General features: G+C 39.8%; 1 protein-coding gene across 1 annotated transcript in view; it reads left to right on the forward strand.

Moving 5' to 3' along the window:
- Positions 1–14,892, forward strand: part of PRMT3 (protein arginine methyltransferase 3) — a 52,540-nt gene that overhangs the window by 12,072 nt on the left and 25,576 nt on the right. Inside the window, exons 8-10 of the mRNA XM_057383640.1 lie at positions 2,610–2,731; positions 5,589–5,688; positions 13,262–13,340. Of these exons, the coding sequence (XP_057239623.1) occupies positions 2,610–2,731; positions 5,589–5,688; positions 13,262–13,340 (301 nt within the window). The remainder of the gene's footprint in view (positions 1–2,609; positions 2,732–5,588; positions 5,689–13,261; positions 13,341–14,892) is intronic.

Here is a 14,892-nt window from a genome sequence, read left to right on the forward strand (position 1 = left end):
AGTCTGAGGCAAGCATAAATGCCATGTTCAGGGTATAAATGAGCTTTTACAACATTGTTCCTACCAAGAGTTCATTGATGGACATTATTTAATTGGCTATAATGCYTGACCTCCTATTTTTCTGAGTTTAAAGTAATTCTTTCTGTCGCTGAAAGTAGAATATCAGTTTTGCTTAGACTGCMGAGGAGGAYGTGAAGCTGCAGTGTGTTGTATTKTAGTCARATCTCCAGTGCAGCTGCTCCAGGTYGTTGGTGAGAGGCCATATGTGATCACTGCAAGAATGTGTGGGCTGTGGCCCCTTGTCCTTRGGCTGATTGGTGAGCACTCTGCTTGTCTCTCCCTTCCTACTCCAATTCCAGCTCGTGTGTTTTCTCTCCAGTGCCTCTTTCTCCACCCCATCCCCTGCCTCAGGCTAGATGAGTTCCATCTGGGTTTTTAAGTGACAAGGGCAGCTGTCCAAAGTGGTGTCTGTTTTGATTTTTTTCCAATTTGTGGTGATTGCTCTCTTTCATGCAAGTGTACATCAAGATCATTCTTTCACAGTGGTTTATTTTTGGCTATRACTTCCACCTGACATGGCTCAGTGATTTTGTTAACTACCATAGGTGAAGTGTTAGACGAGGTGGTGTTGGGGGCTGTGAGATTTCAGCAGCTGCAGGAATATTGATTTTTATTTTCTACTCCTRTCTCCAGCAGATTCAACCTAGGGATTTCTGTAGCCCTAACACGTTCTTAYGTAACTGCTGAGTTGGAGGGTTAACTCCTTTTGAAACATAGCTGCAAAAGTGTTGCAGGTAGAACAAGTAACTGTCCACAACTTCCCACTACACAAGCTGCTGGAAAAAGTCCTCATCCTGGTGGTTTTTAGTTCTGTTCCCTCGTTGTAAGGGACTCTGCCAAGACAGGTGGCAGTCAATTCTTCAGTTATTGCTTCCCAGACCACCCCAGCAGAAGCTCCCTTACACTGTACTGCTGAGGATAGCCAGTCTCTTTTTATTCATGCTGGCTTCAGGGTCCTTGTTCTGTGCCCATCATCAGAATGTGTAGAATTGTACACAGGGAGACAGGCAGACCTGAGGTGCAGAGCATTCAAGTGTTTACTTTGCTGCTCTTTGTTAGGTGAAATGCTAAACTGCACGTGTGAGGTTTTGTTGTGCCAAAGCAGGAGCGATCAGCAGCTTACAAGCTGGAAAGTATATCAGCAGCAGGATGCATTATTGCCTTGAAATTTTTTATGGTTCTCAAATGTGGGTTTGGTTAGTGAGGGATTTGACACCTTCTTTGGCAAAACGTTTAATGTCATGAAAGCTGTGAGGGCAAGTTTTACAGCACTGTGTGCTCTGAGGAGAAGAGCCAGTGAAATCAGTTTTCTAATAAATTCTTGCTGTGAYTGGCAATTCTGACTCAGTGCTCTTGTTCACCTAGAAATATTTAGTAAGTTGTGCTTACTCTCATGTTTGGRTCTCGTGTAGGGGCAAGGAAGTCTGTCTTTGCAGTTCTGATTCTGTTCATGCTTGGATGTTGTGCGTGATATGAGTGGCTCTWCACAGTGTTTAGGAAACTTGGTTTGTCTTTCAGACTTCAGAGCATTTTTGGGTTTAGTGCTTAGATTTTTTTAACACCATTAGTAAAGCTTACYTGTATTAGATAGGATTCTAGCAATAAGACCACTGATGATCTGGTCAATGAAATAAAATACACCCGCACCATCTCCAGAGGTGCCTTTCAGCTGCAGTAATTCTGTGAAAACATCAAGCCTGAAAATCATCTGCAAAATCTCCTGTAAGGCATTCATTAGTTTTTAAGCGTTCAGAAGTTTCCAACAGTTAGAAGAGATACATTGAAACAATAGCAAGGCGTGAAAGAGGCTACTTGGTGAAATCTCTCTCTATGAAGCTTAAAACTGCTGGCAGCTCAACTCTACTTAGTAATAAATTTAGTACCTAATACATGATACACAAAACCCCAGGCATTTTCATGCATCTTCTTGTGCTGAGTGTCTTTTTTTTTCGAGTGTAGTGATGAAGTTTACTCTTCTGTGGGAATTAGGGGGTCCATCTTACTGGACTTCTTTTGTTCTACTTTGATTATAAATAATGTTGGAAAAGATTTCTAGTGTTAAACCTGTGCCAGTGACCAGTTTGAAATTTAGTCRTCTTGAACCATGGGTGTTTTGAGGCCCTGTGGCCTTTTCTGGCTGAGATAAAGTTTCTGAATAGCCTCTCAATGAAAAACTGCAACTAGACTATGTTTTTTCAGTACCAGTGCTAAGTTCAATTATTGGTGATTCAGTGATTAAAATTGCTCAGGCTATAATTTCGTGTTCTCTTGTTCATGTAATGATTTAGGTGTTTCCCACATGACTGCTTGCTGTTGTTTCCCATGTGGCTGGTCAATCTGCAGCTGGAGTTAGTCTGCTTCATTTTCTATATGGAAAAGGTGGTAGAGAGTGTGGAGTTCGAACTGCAGTTTGACTTGAATATCTCTGCGTGTAACAGTAACAGTTTATTCCTTCTATTGGAATACAGTATCTCACTGATGCAGGAAGAAGTGTAGAAAAGTCATAGCAAGGAAAATACCATGGTTTTGCTTTCACTTACTTGTTTCAGGTGGTTTTGGATGTYGGCTGTGGAACTGGAATACTCTCCATGTTTGCTGCCAAAGCAGGTGCCAAGAAAGTGATCGGAGTYGACCAGTCTGAAATCATCTATCAGGCCATGGACATCATTAGGTAGGAACAGTWGTGGTTGTTGGTTTTCTGTTTCTGTGTAGGAATTCTAAATAATTTCTGTAATTTGTCTGTGCTACTGAAAATAAAAGCCCTACCCTGTCAACTGCTCACACCCAATTCAACATTGCTGAGGGTGCCTTCTGTCCTGTTGGGTCACTGAAGGTGTTAATTAATATGAGAACTACCACTGAACCCTGAGAGACACYTCTGCTACCTGGCTATCAGTTAGGATTTGTACTCCTCCTCTCAACTCTTGAACCTTATGGTCTAGACCCATCTCATGGTTCATTTATCCACTCCACATGTCACTGATTTGCAGTGGAGAATATTTAAGGAGATTGAGCATAGGTAAAACTCAAGCAATGACATCTGAAGACTTCGAGAGGATTTGCTGGTGCGAGGTAGGAGGAATGTAGGGGTAAATGTTTACTAYTGATAGCTRAAACATGTAGGTGTTTTCATTTAGRTTGGTTTTGTACAAGCAAYTGTGAAAAAGGAAATCCAGGTAGATCCTGAAGAATTTGGGAATGGCAGGTTTTGTGCAGGCTCAGGTCATACAGAAGTAAGATTGTGTGTGCAGGATTTGTTAGGTACCATTCATGCACTGGTGCTGCAGCACTGCACACTTGGGTGCTGTAAAATTACTGCATGAAATAAACACCTCTTGGGGAAAGTACCATGTTAAACCTTAAGTGCATCTTTGACTGAAATGATTTTCTGGCACAAGAACTCGTTCCCTAAAGGGAACTTTCCCCAGGAGTCCCTGACATCTTCCGAACGTTACAAATGTGAAATAGTGTTTTACATCTAATGTACTAGATTATAAATTTAGGGTTGTTACAACTTTCAACAAGTGCACAAAGTCCTTTTGGGTGTTATTTATACTTAGGGGAGAATAAAAGTAACAGCCAGTATGTATTATCTTTGGGAAGGAGAAGGGCAGGCCTTTAAGAAAAACARTGAATCAAAACTCTTAAACTTTTAAGAGTGATGAATTGCCACTTGAAGCACACAGCAGGCTGCACATTTATAGGTACCTTCTGCTATAAAAGGCTCAGTTCACATTGAAGTCTCCAGTTCACATTGAAGTCTCCAGTTCACATCAAAACGATTTATATTTGTCTGGTTAAACCTACTTTTCTGAAAGGAATAAAGCTGACAGAGTTGGAGTAGAGTAACAAATATTTATTGGAATACTAAACAACTCTGTGTAGCTTAAAAAATGRCTGTTGGGGCATGCTTCCACCTGTKATTCAAGTATGTGCTCAGGAGCTTTTGTGCCTCCCAAAATTCAGGTTAATTGCTAGCATGCCAGTTACTGGGAACAGTGCAACCCATGTGTGTAAGTAAACCAAAATACATAGCCTGAGCAGCCTTAAAAAGGAACTTCCTTGAAATGAAATGATTGCCTTTTCTTTTTCTCACTGTGGATAGTGCCTGTAAAATTCCTAGCGCAGTGAACGACTTGATTTTTGTCATTCATCACGTTTTGCCACAAGAGAAAGTTGAAGTAGACTTCCTAAATAGCATTTCAGCAGTTTTTCTTATAGTATGTAACCTACATTGATTGGTTTGGGTTTTTTTAAATGTTATAATTGAAAACAAGTATGTAGTGAATGAATCCTTTTCCTCTYGGTTGTTTTAAATCATGTGATTGGATATGGTAATTTAGAAAGTTCTGTGTAGATGTCTTCTAGTCCTTCTTAAAATTACTGTTGTGGGTGGTAGTTCTTTAGCATTTTTTTTCTTACTTTGAACCTCTGATTTTACTTCTGTTTAAAGCATTAAATATGATACAAGTAATCAACTGCTTCCTTTTAACAGAAGACTGTCCTATGTCGAGGATTGAATTGATCTTTGCAACAGCCTCTGTGTTCAAGGAGCCCTTTGACTCTTTCCTTTCCCTCCCTTCATACTGATCRTTCTTCCATTGTCTTTTAGATTGAATTTTTAATGTCATTACTGGTCTGCATTGAAAGCCAGACAGAATGTAGGAGTCAGATATCAGGATAGGGAAGGAAGGGGCAGAGATAAGAGCTGCCACGGGAAGATAAATTTCTGTGGTGAGAATACTTTTCTGCCCCATKCAGGAATAACTAAGGTAATAAAGATATGTAGAAGAACAGCTAATATGGTTTGCTAAGAAGAAAAATAGAACATTTGAGGTAATTCCACAGTTATTGTTGTGCAGTCATTGTTTGAAAGCCCATAGTGCTGTCACAGTCCCTCCCTCCTTCTGCAGGATGGTTGTACCGTGACGTGCATGTGAGGTAATAGCTTGTCCTGCAGTTACTGAATATTGCAGATGMTTTTGCCCAAATCACAGTGGGGAGAGTGCCTTTCCTGTGCAATAGCTGTAGTGCTGATTTAGAGGGAAGGTTTGTTCTCCGTGACTTTGCAGCTGGTTTGGTTAAATAAAAAACCGAGTCGTGCAAAACAGCTTTGTAAGGAAGTTAATTTCCATTGCTATCCTGGTGTGGTGAGTAGGCTCTGATTGCTGTGGAGGTCAGAGGAGGAGAAATGGGAACAAGCAACTTTTAAACAGAGAGGACCAGCAGTTTTAAATTGTCCTCTATTTTCCTGGTTTCTGAAGCTTACACATTTGCATACACGGCACGTTGGAGATGTGCAGATCTACTGTCTGCCATCTTCTCCTGGCACTAAATCTGCTGCAATTTTTAGCTACTTGGARATGTTCCCTCTGAAATACAGCTGAGAAAAAGTATGTTGTAGTGCTTCTTGATGAGTAAACCAAAAAGTTTGTGAGGGGATGAACATGAAATGTAGATGTCAGTATCTCTCTCTTGACAGCGTAAACTGGAAATAGAAACTAATTTGTTTATGTTTTGACTTGCAGATTAAAYAAACTTGAAAACATTATTACATTAGTCAAAGGAAGAATTGAGGAAGTAGATCTGCCTTTGGAAAAAGTGGACGTAATTATATCTGAATGGATGGTAAGGTGAATGACTTTTCTTCMAGTTAATTTCAGGAAAAAAATGTGTTTTGTTTAATTTGAAAAGTTACTCCTTAAGTGATGGTGGTTTTTTTTTTAAACCAAAGTATCTGTCATGCTTCCAGCAGTGGCTTTGACAGTGTCAGAGATAGGATGGCAATCCTGGTGGTGTGGTACTTGTTCACAATCCTGATCCCCGTTGTTCAAGCTCTTTCAAGCCAAGTTTCTCTAAGTACAGTTGAGCTGCTTTAGGTGCAGCAAGCTTCTGTTACCAGTTGGTTTGCAGGTCTGTGAAGCACTCAGTCATGCTCTTGTGTCTGCTCAGGTGAAAGCAATGGAGAAATACTGTGTTGGTCATCTAGCTGGGTCATTGCGGTGGGTAAAATACCCTCAGTCTGCAAATACACCTGAGGACTGTCCTGACTGCAGGAAAGGCCCTAAGGAGGGGAGCCATTTCCTCTGGAAACCTGCAGRCACAGGCAGAGCTTTGTAAACAGCTGCTTTTTAGTGAAACCATAAAATACCTGATTTTACAAGTACAAAATGAGACATTGCAGGAAAAGCAGTGTCTAAACGAGCCATCTCCTGGGATCTCTTGGATTTCAGCTGTTGGCCTCTCACCTTTTTCTTGTGGTGGCTGATGGCTGTTACATACCTGTCCTTGCTACCTGCCATTAATCCTAGTAAAGAAATCCCAGTTACATGATCCAGTGCTGGCCTGAGCTTCATAGTGACATAAGAATAACTGCTGCCTGTTTCCTATCAAAAATGTGGTAGGAAACATCTCTTGTAACTTTTTTTTTTTAGTGAATTTCTCCTATTCAGTGTCCTCCTATCACAAACCTTCAAAAAGCACTTCAAAACACAGGTTTTCTTCATGCTGCTTCCAGCTGTTGGGACTTTAAAATTCCTTTCTGCCTGATGTGCATCATTTGAAGCATTAGCTTAATTTACTGTTGAGGTCACTAGTTTCAAGGATAGTTTAAGGCATTGCCTTAAACCAGTGGTTTTAAAATAGCACCTTATGGTTGGTGATTTCTGACAGTATGAAATAGAATAGTAGAAATGGAATTAACAGTTTTTTTCAGGGAACCTTCTGATCAGCTGCCTAATGTGTGCACCAAGATTAATGTTTCCAAAAATCACATTTCTCCTTCTGGAGCCCAGGATTTAGTTTTAAAAGGAAACTGGGCAGGTGAGCTGAAATCATGTTGTAAATCAGTGCCTCTAAGACTAAGTAAAGGATTTCAAAACTCAACTCTTGTAAGAAATGAAGTGTTGAATATTCCATGCTTTCATTTGTGTGCTAATTCACCTTTTTTATGTTGTCATTATGTAGCCATGTGAATTTCACTTAGTTGAGTATTCTAAATATTTAGGAATGCTAGGATTTTTATTGGTTGCTGCAATACAGAGATAAAGAGGGCAATGCTGTGGAGGTAAGATTGATGGCTGGCCAGTGTACACACTGTTCCAGCATTGTCCACAAAGGAACATTATGTAGCCTATATGCAGATGAAGATTCCTCTTTGTCTGGCTTTCTTGTGTGGATTTCCTTTTTCATTTCCTTCCCTACATGATACAGTGGGAAATCTGTTGTTAGAATGTGAATGTAAGTGCTTGGAAATGTTGGAAATATTGAAGCATGAGAGCAAAAATTAATTCAGTATATATCAGGTTTTGGCTCTTTRTGTAGAGAATCTGTATGGACTGGCAGGAAAATTCTTATTTTTGTCTCTGTGACAAAAATATGAAAAGTTGCAGTTCTGTTTAGAAAATAAACTGCTTTTGGATTAGTAAATGTCAGATCCTTTTGTGGAGCCATTGGTTTGTTTTGCCTGGTACAGAATAGTCCTTAAGACYARTAYACAATAACCTTTTTTTTTTTTTTTTWWAAAGCTGTGTCTGGAACATCAGAAAGTTAAAAACAAGTGTGAGGCAACAGAGAGGAAAAATACTGCATTCTCCCAGGATTGTTTCTRGGTTAGGCTTTCATAAAAAAAGCTGTCACAGAACAGTGTCTTATAAAAGGTACAGCATTGTGTTATGAGCATCTCAGTGTAATGGTTTCTAATGATCCTTTACTTAATTGCAGAAGTGACCTATGATTGCCACAAACTGCTTGCTATTCTTCTTCYCTCTCTTTCATTTGTAAATTTGTTCCCTTAAATTATGGAAAAATAGGAGAAGTATCTTAAATATTACACAGTGGGCAGGTGTGTGTGAGTTCATGTGTGTCTATGTAGAAATTTATATTTCAAATGTATATTTGCCCTCTTCCAAAATAATATTTTCCCATTTAAAATTCCTCTGGCTAGGGATCAGAGCAGGAAATTTCTGTGACTGTGTTCAACCACACCGAGCATGTAAAGCACAGAGGAAGGCAGTGGGAGGTGTGAGGAGCTCTCAGCTGCCCTCGTGGTGTCCACAAAGCAGCTTGCTGAAGATAGAGGGCCCCTTGGACTTGCAAAGGCCGTTCAGACTTTCACTCCAAAGACAAATGGACATCGTTTTTAGCAAAACATTGGTGATGTTTTGGACTTTGTGTGTGCTGAGAGCCAGGGGCACAAGGGAGAGCAGCTGGACTGAAGGGCCACTTGAGCCAATAAACCACCTGGCCTTAGGAAAGAAYGCAAGAATGGCCAAGTAATGGCCTGTTTTAATGATCAGATGGATTCTGTAAGGAGAAAGCCTTTCAGTTTTTGGAGAAAGGTTATTTGCATGTAAGAATGGGTGAACTTTATATAAGATACCACTTCTTGCCTTGTTTTTGTGSAGGTTTCCCTGTCCAGGACTGTTTGATGCTCTGTATCAGGGCTGCAGGCTTCTGATGCATCATCCTGCTTGCCTGCCTAGGGCTCTGATGTGTGAAACCTTTAAAAACCATCATTTGTGTWACTAAAAACTTGTGTACTACTGCCAGACTCCAGTATTTTGTTACTTGTCTGCTTGAATCATAGGTCAGCTCCAGATAAATGCCTTCCTTGTTGCTCAGACTGTAGCCTTACATGCATTCCTGGGCAGGAAGATGTGACATGCAAAGGTGGCTGTGTTACTGCTCACATATTTGGGTAGGGTAGTTGTGAACTTCACAGTCTGCTCATTGAAAAGATGAGTGCAGAAAGAATCAAAATTGGTGTAATGCTTTTCTGGAAGGTTCTTGCTCAGCTGCATCTGTGTGCAGATTTTTTTTTGCCAGCAGTTTTGCTTTTGCTTCCTTCCTCTAGCTAAAACTGTGAAGCTAAAGGTTGCAAATTTTATTCACTTGAAAATATCTGCATTTGTTGTTTGTAAAGGCACTTTGCCGTGAGAGATAATTTCTTGAGATGGTTGTCTCAAATGCAATGTTAGTATACAACATGTACTCTTTTTTTATGCAGCACTTTGTGGTACTGAATATGCAGTTGTTTTGCGCAAGATAAAACTGTCAGATTAAAGTACACTAAGGATACAACTCAGTACTCATCTTTTCATTGTATCTTKGGTCAGATAGCTAATTTTTGTTCCCTCCTTTTTCTTCTCTTCCKTTTTTMTTTYTTTCTCCTTTTTAAAAATMATTTTGAAATCACRTGAGGATGGGCTGTGAGCATTCAGGATTTAGGAAGTGAGCATGTCTGAACCACTGGAAACCATCATCTGTCTCCTTCCTCCTTTCCACTATTTCTGTAAGAGATATACTGTTATTTCCTTGCATGGTTTTTTTTTTTTGTCAACACCAGCAATGGCTATCACTTTTCTGCTCTTTGCATCTTCCATTTGCTGTTCTCACTTTTACTTATTTGAGGACACAATAGGGTGTGCATAATGACAAAGTCAAGCTGTGATTCTGGAATTGGTGAGCTTGCTCTGTCAGTAATGAATTATTTCCTTTTTTTTTCCTTCTTTTAAAATTAAATCACACATGAGGGATCAGCATGAATGCTGACTTAGCATGTTGGAAATAGTGCTGCAGCAGGACATGCTGAAGAGTTTAACTGTAGCTGCTGCTTGTCATTTATATGTGCCACAGGTTTTGGGGGCATTTGTCAAATAAAAAGTAGCTTTTCATGACATTGAGTGGGCCACATCAGTTTTGTGTACCTGTTAATGCCAGATTAAATTTAGAAATCAGAACGTGTTGTCCAACCTGTGTTGTATACCTTCTCTAACTTGTTTTGCTTTGTAGGCCAGTGGTAATCTTGTCGTTAGAAACTTGACTTTAAGAAAATAATGCACTTTTTTTATACCACTGGGGATTAAAAAAAATAATGTCAGCTTTCTGCGCCAGTGATTTGATAGCTGCTTTTCATCTCATTAAATATTCAGTATTGGGCCTTACTGAATCTGGAGAGCCAGAGCAGCTTCGGTAATGTTATAGAAAATTATTAAATGCTTCTTTGATAGCAGGTGGAGGGGAAACACAATGCTTGTTCAAGTAGCTAAATATTTTTTCTTAGTTCTGTCTTTATACATTTTTTTCCTGCTGTAACAAAAATTCCACTAATTCTTGCTATTGTAAACATGCTAACTTCTTGATGCTTTTAGAGATCTTAAACTCTATTACTCCACAAAGATGATTGTGGTCAATACTGAAGCACTAAAACTAAAAGAACTTGCTGTACTTATATTTTGATCTATTGGTAAAATATTTTTAAGTAGCATTGAATTAAAAAGAAAATAAATATGAGAATGCTGTAGTGTATTAGAATAATTGAGGAAAATTTCACAAGTGCAAGATATTAAGACATCAGAGATTGACGAGCCTTTTATAATTCTGTCAGGAGCACAGAATACAGAKACAAAGGCTATATAAGAAATGCAGCAATATTCACATTGTTATGGGCTCAGTGAGTGTCTCTTTGGGGAGACATAATGCAGGGCAAGTGTTGAACAGTTACTCCACAGTGCTGTGTATTCCTTTTTGTTCCTGTCCTGATCTGTTTGTATGGAGCTTTGCTGGAGAACATTTTGTTTCAGCTTTGCAGTTATAAAARGTGAGGAACTTCATGTTCCTTTCGAGAAGGAAATGGCCTGCTTTTTAGTAGGAAATGCATAATAGGGTAGCATAAAAATTAAGATGTTCTCTGTATTCGGGTTGTCTTAAACAGAGAAAGTGTCACCTTTTATGTGTCTTAGTTTCGCCACTATCAAGATTGTGCTAATAATATGCAGCTCACAGATTTGTGTCCTAGAGATCTCTGTGCACTGATTGATTTTGAGGATATCACTACAGGCTCAGGAAGAAACAAATCCCTGAATGTTTTTGGGGGGGGGGGGAGCCCAGGTGCCCCACAGCATCACAGGGAAAAGATGTCAGGTGTAATTCTCTTTCCAGAAGGCACCCTACAGGTGGGGCAGCAGGCTGTGAAATTGCATTTTCATTTACACTACAGATGAGCACAGCACACTGAGCGAAATGCTTTGGTGCAAGTAGGAAATTACTTGATTCAGTACCTTCCATGGTTTATGGCACTTACAGGAATGCTGTTATGAATTGGGGGAGGAGAGAACTGGGAGTGGGGGGAGAGCCAACAGTGCCAGAGTGGAAAGGTCAGGGAAAGGACGGTGAGAATTTCTCTGTATTTCTCATGAGACAGTGTCTCCCTGCTGTGCTCTTTGCACAGGTTGGCAGRCATCGTTAGTGGGCAGAAAGAAGGGAGTGAGGAGCTGATCCATAAAAATGTCACTTCGTGAGTTACTGACTCTTACTGGTAACTAGTCTGAAGGTATGTCCTAGAGGTTACTTTTAAAATACTGTGGAAACAACTCATTTTCACTTAAAGGCATCTAAAAATACCTTTTGTGAGCTAAACTTATTCTATTTTTAAGCCATAAGAACAATAATATAAGACAGAAAACTGTGGTTCCATGCTGTGCCTTTGGCTTGCTGTGGGCATTAAATTATCCCTGCCTGACGCAACTGGAGCTCCTGGCCTTTTCAGCTGTTCAGCAGAGCTTCCTGACTCACAGCCCTACTGCTCACCAGGCTGTGTTCTTCCTTCTGGGACTCATGCTAAGGGRATACAGAAGGTGGGCAGAAAAGTGGAAGAGCAAGCAGCATTGGGARGAAGAGTTTCCAGTGGAGCAGTGTTAGCAGAAGAAACAGGCTGAGGAAAGGACATGGCCATTGTTTTCATGCTGTGTTCTTGCTGAATACAAATGTGTCTTGTTTCAAGTTGCTGGGGTTTTCAGTTTTGTTTTTCGTTCTGCAGGTAGTGGCATTTATAGGCAATTCTGAACTTTAGGCATTTTTTTAAGATTGGGTCCTGCCAATCACCCAGCACTTCAAAGTCCAGCTCTAACCTGTGTCCCCACATGCCACATTCATGTGACTTTTAAATCCCTCCAGGGATGGTGACTCCACCACTGCCCTGGACAAACCTATCCCTCTACTTGATAACCATTTCAGTGAAGAAATATTTCCTAATAGCCAACAAGAACCTCCCCTGGTGCAGCTTCCTAGCTTTCCCTTGTTAGATTACTGCTGACTGGGCTTGGAGGACTTCAGACTTGCACTTCAGTTGTCCATTTTGTTCTTGCCTACTGCCACTGAATAAATCAAGCCATGTGGCTGATCTKTGTTTTAAGCAAAATGAAAATTAGGTTGCTAAATGAAAATTCAAATTCTTTGTTGGTATTTGTCTTAGTTGATTTGATGTTATGAGGATGTAGATGAAATATGTTACTACATCGAGTAAGAGTGATACTCAAACTTGGAGGACAGGAAAGATATAAAATCAGTAAATCACCTGGAAAACAAAGGCCTGTTTATCTCTTAAGTTTGCAGTTTGGTTAGAAGTAGTTGAGAAAGTGGATGTTCTCTATAAAATGTTAATTTTATTTAATACTGCTATGTGGTTTTTTTAATATCTCAAATATTTAAGTTTCCCTGTTTCAGAAAATGACTCCGTGAAGTTTACAATAAGTTATTCGAAACACCAATAGCAGTTTGCTTAACCTGCCTTAAAATTAATTCCAACACAAATAAAACCTATTCAAATCTATTTCTAACCATTTTTATCCTGGAAATTTTGCGAGTCTGAGTGCTGCTAAATGATGTAGAACACCCAGAGAACCCATGTCTTTGGTACATGATTTATTCCACCTCTCTTAGTGATCATTGCCCAGGGTGATAAGGGCACCATAAGGTTGCAAATATGAAGTAGCAGAGATGCATTCCATTTGGCCTTTCTCTGACAAKAGTTTGTGWTACTTGCCATTCTGAAGGGGAAGKGWTTTTTTTTAAYATCACAGATATTACTRAARATCAATACATGYAGCTTTTTACTTGGTTTGAGTTGAAWTTGATRTCTTTGGATGTTGTAGGACTCTACTTGGGTAATTATTGRTGTAGATGGCATATTTATTCTCTTYATGTGCTACACACTTGCACTTTGGGAAATTTAAGATGATACTTTAAAGATGATACTTTTATATAARAAGTTTTGAAGTGACAGTGCTGTTGTTGAAAAACTCTGGGTTTATGGGCTTATAATGTTCTTAAGCTGTGTTGATGAAGTCTGTCTGTAGAATGACTAAGGAGGCTGCATGAGRAAGACAATAATTTCTGAGTTCTTTCCCTTCTCTATAAACAGGGTTATTTCCTTCTCTTCGAGTCAATGCTGGATTCTGTCATCTATGCAAAGGACAAGTACCTGGCAGAGGGAGGCTCAGGTTGGTGCTCAGTTCTTTTCATAAATTTAGCTCTGGGGGGAAGCTAAATGAACTCGGGACTTAGAATAAGCTATGCATGGATGAGAAAGTTGCCAGTCTCAGTGAAAAATGCTTCCATTAGTGGGAGCTTCCAGGCATTAATTTACTGTATGGGTAATAGAAGAACATTAGATGGGGTACCAAGGTCTTGAGTTAATGGTGTTTTTAAGAATAAAGGGGGGTTATTTATTCTTAAGTACAAACTAAATTTTTCCTCCCTAATTCTTTCCCCAAACGTGGGCATTTGTTTTCCACTCCTGAAATCCAAGTTTCTGTGTAACTGTGAACAGAGGGAAATAGGTTCTGTCCTGTCAGGTGTAATCCTGTTTGAGTAAGCTGCTATGGATTACAGGAAAAGGGGATAGGGTGTTTCCCTGGGGGAGGGAAGTTGTGAGGGGAGGACATAGTTTCAAACACATGAAATAATAAATTAAATAACTAAAAATCAATACATGCGGTTTTTTCTTGGTTTGAGTTGAATTTGATGTCTTTGCATATTACAGTCTTTCAGTTCAGCATATTTATCCTGGTRGAAACATGCTTTTAATTTGTGTGCCTTGAGAGCAGGGTTGTGACAAAACAAAAGGGTTTCTTTGAAGTAGARTTCTTTTGCCCGTTTAAGTACCTCAGATCATGTGATCTTAAGCAGTATTTAAATGCCTGTTAATATTTGTTCCTCATATGATGCAGTTTGGTGTACGAGTTCTGCATGTGCTTAATTCCTTTGCCAGTATTGTATTTCATATTGACCTTTTCAATCCCTGCCATCAGTCTGGGTTTTTTTCTTCCCTTTTGTGCTAACCATGCACACAGTCTCACTACACTGACCTAATGATGGGATTAATGACTGTGTCACAGTKCTTGCTGCAGTGCTTCCCTCTGATTGCAGTGAGCTTCTGTATGCTACAGAGTGCAGCAGGAAAAAYGGGCTTTATGCAGCTGTTCACAAGGCTGAATGTACAGCAAGAGATGTCTTAGAATATTTAGTACCACTTGAGTAACATGACAGAATAAGTGCTTTTTTGTTTTCAGTAATGCAGAATAGTCCAGCCACAGCAGGAATGCAGGTGGGTGSTCTGTATAGATATATGATGATAATTTTACGTGGCAGTACAATTAAATCCAGGGACATTCTCTAGAAGTTGTAAGGAATCATTTAATATTTAACTACTACTTCCAAAGCTTTTTAAAAAGGGGCAGAAATTTCAAGCCTCTCTTTAAATTGTATAGTTTGTAGGTTTGCTGTTTGTTTTTAACTCTCACTCTTCCTTTGAGAGGCAGGGTGTGCTGGTTCTGCAGTGCACTTATCTTTTGTGGTCTGGGGATGGTCTTGGGCCCTTCTTTGATTCTTCATAGAGCATCCAGCCTTGTTCAGGCACTGATGGGATTTTCAGTTCTAACAGTCTCATTAAGGTGCTCCTCTGCCCAGCAGCTGAATTGCTGTGCCCCAGGTCCAGGAGAGGGGTGCTCAGCAGCACAGACTCCTCTGCAGTGTGGCTGAATTGCACATCCA

The sequence above is a fragment of the Malurus melanocephalus genome, unplaced genomic scaffold, assembly GCF_030028575.1.
Source record: "Malurus melanocephalus ecotype Western Australia unplaced genomic scaffold, MMel_1.1 scaffold_647, whole genome shotgun sequence".
Lineage (NCBI taxonomy): Eukaryota > Metazoa > Chordata > Aves > Passeriformes > Maluridae > Malurus > Malurus melanocephalus.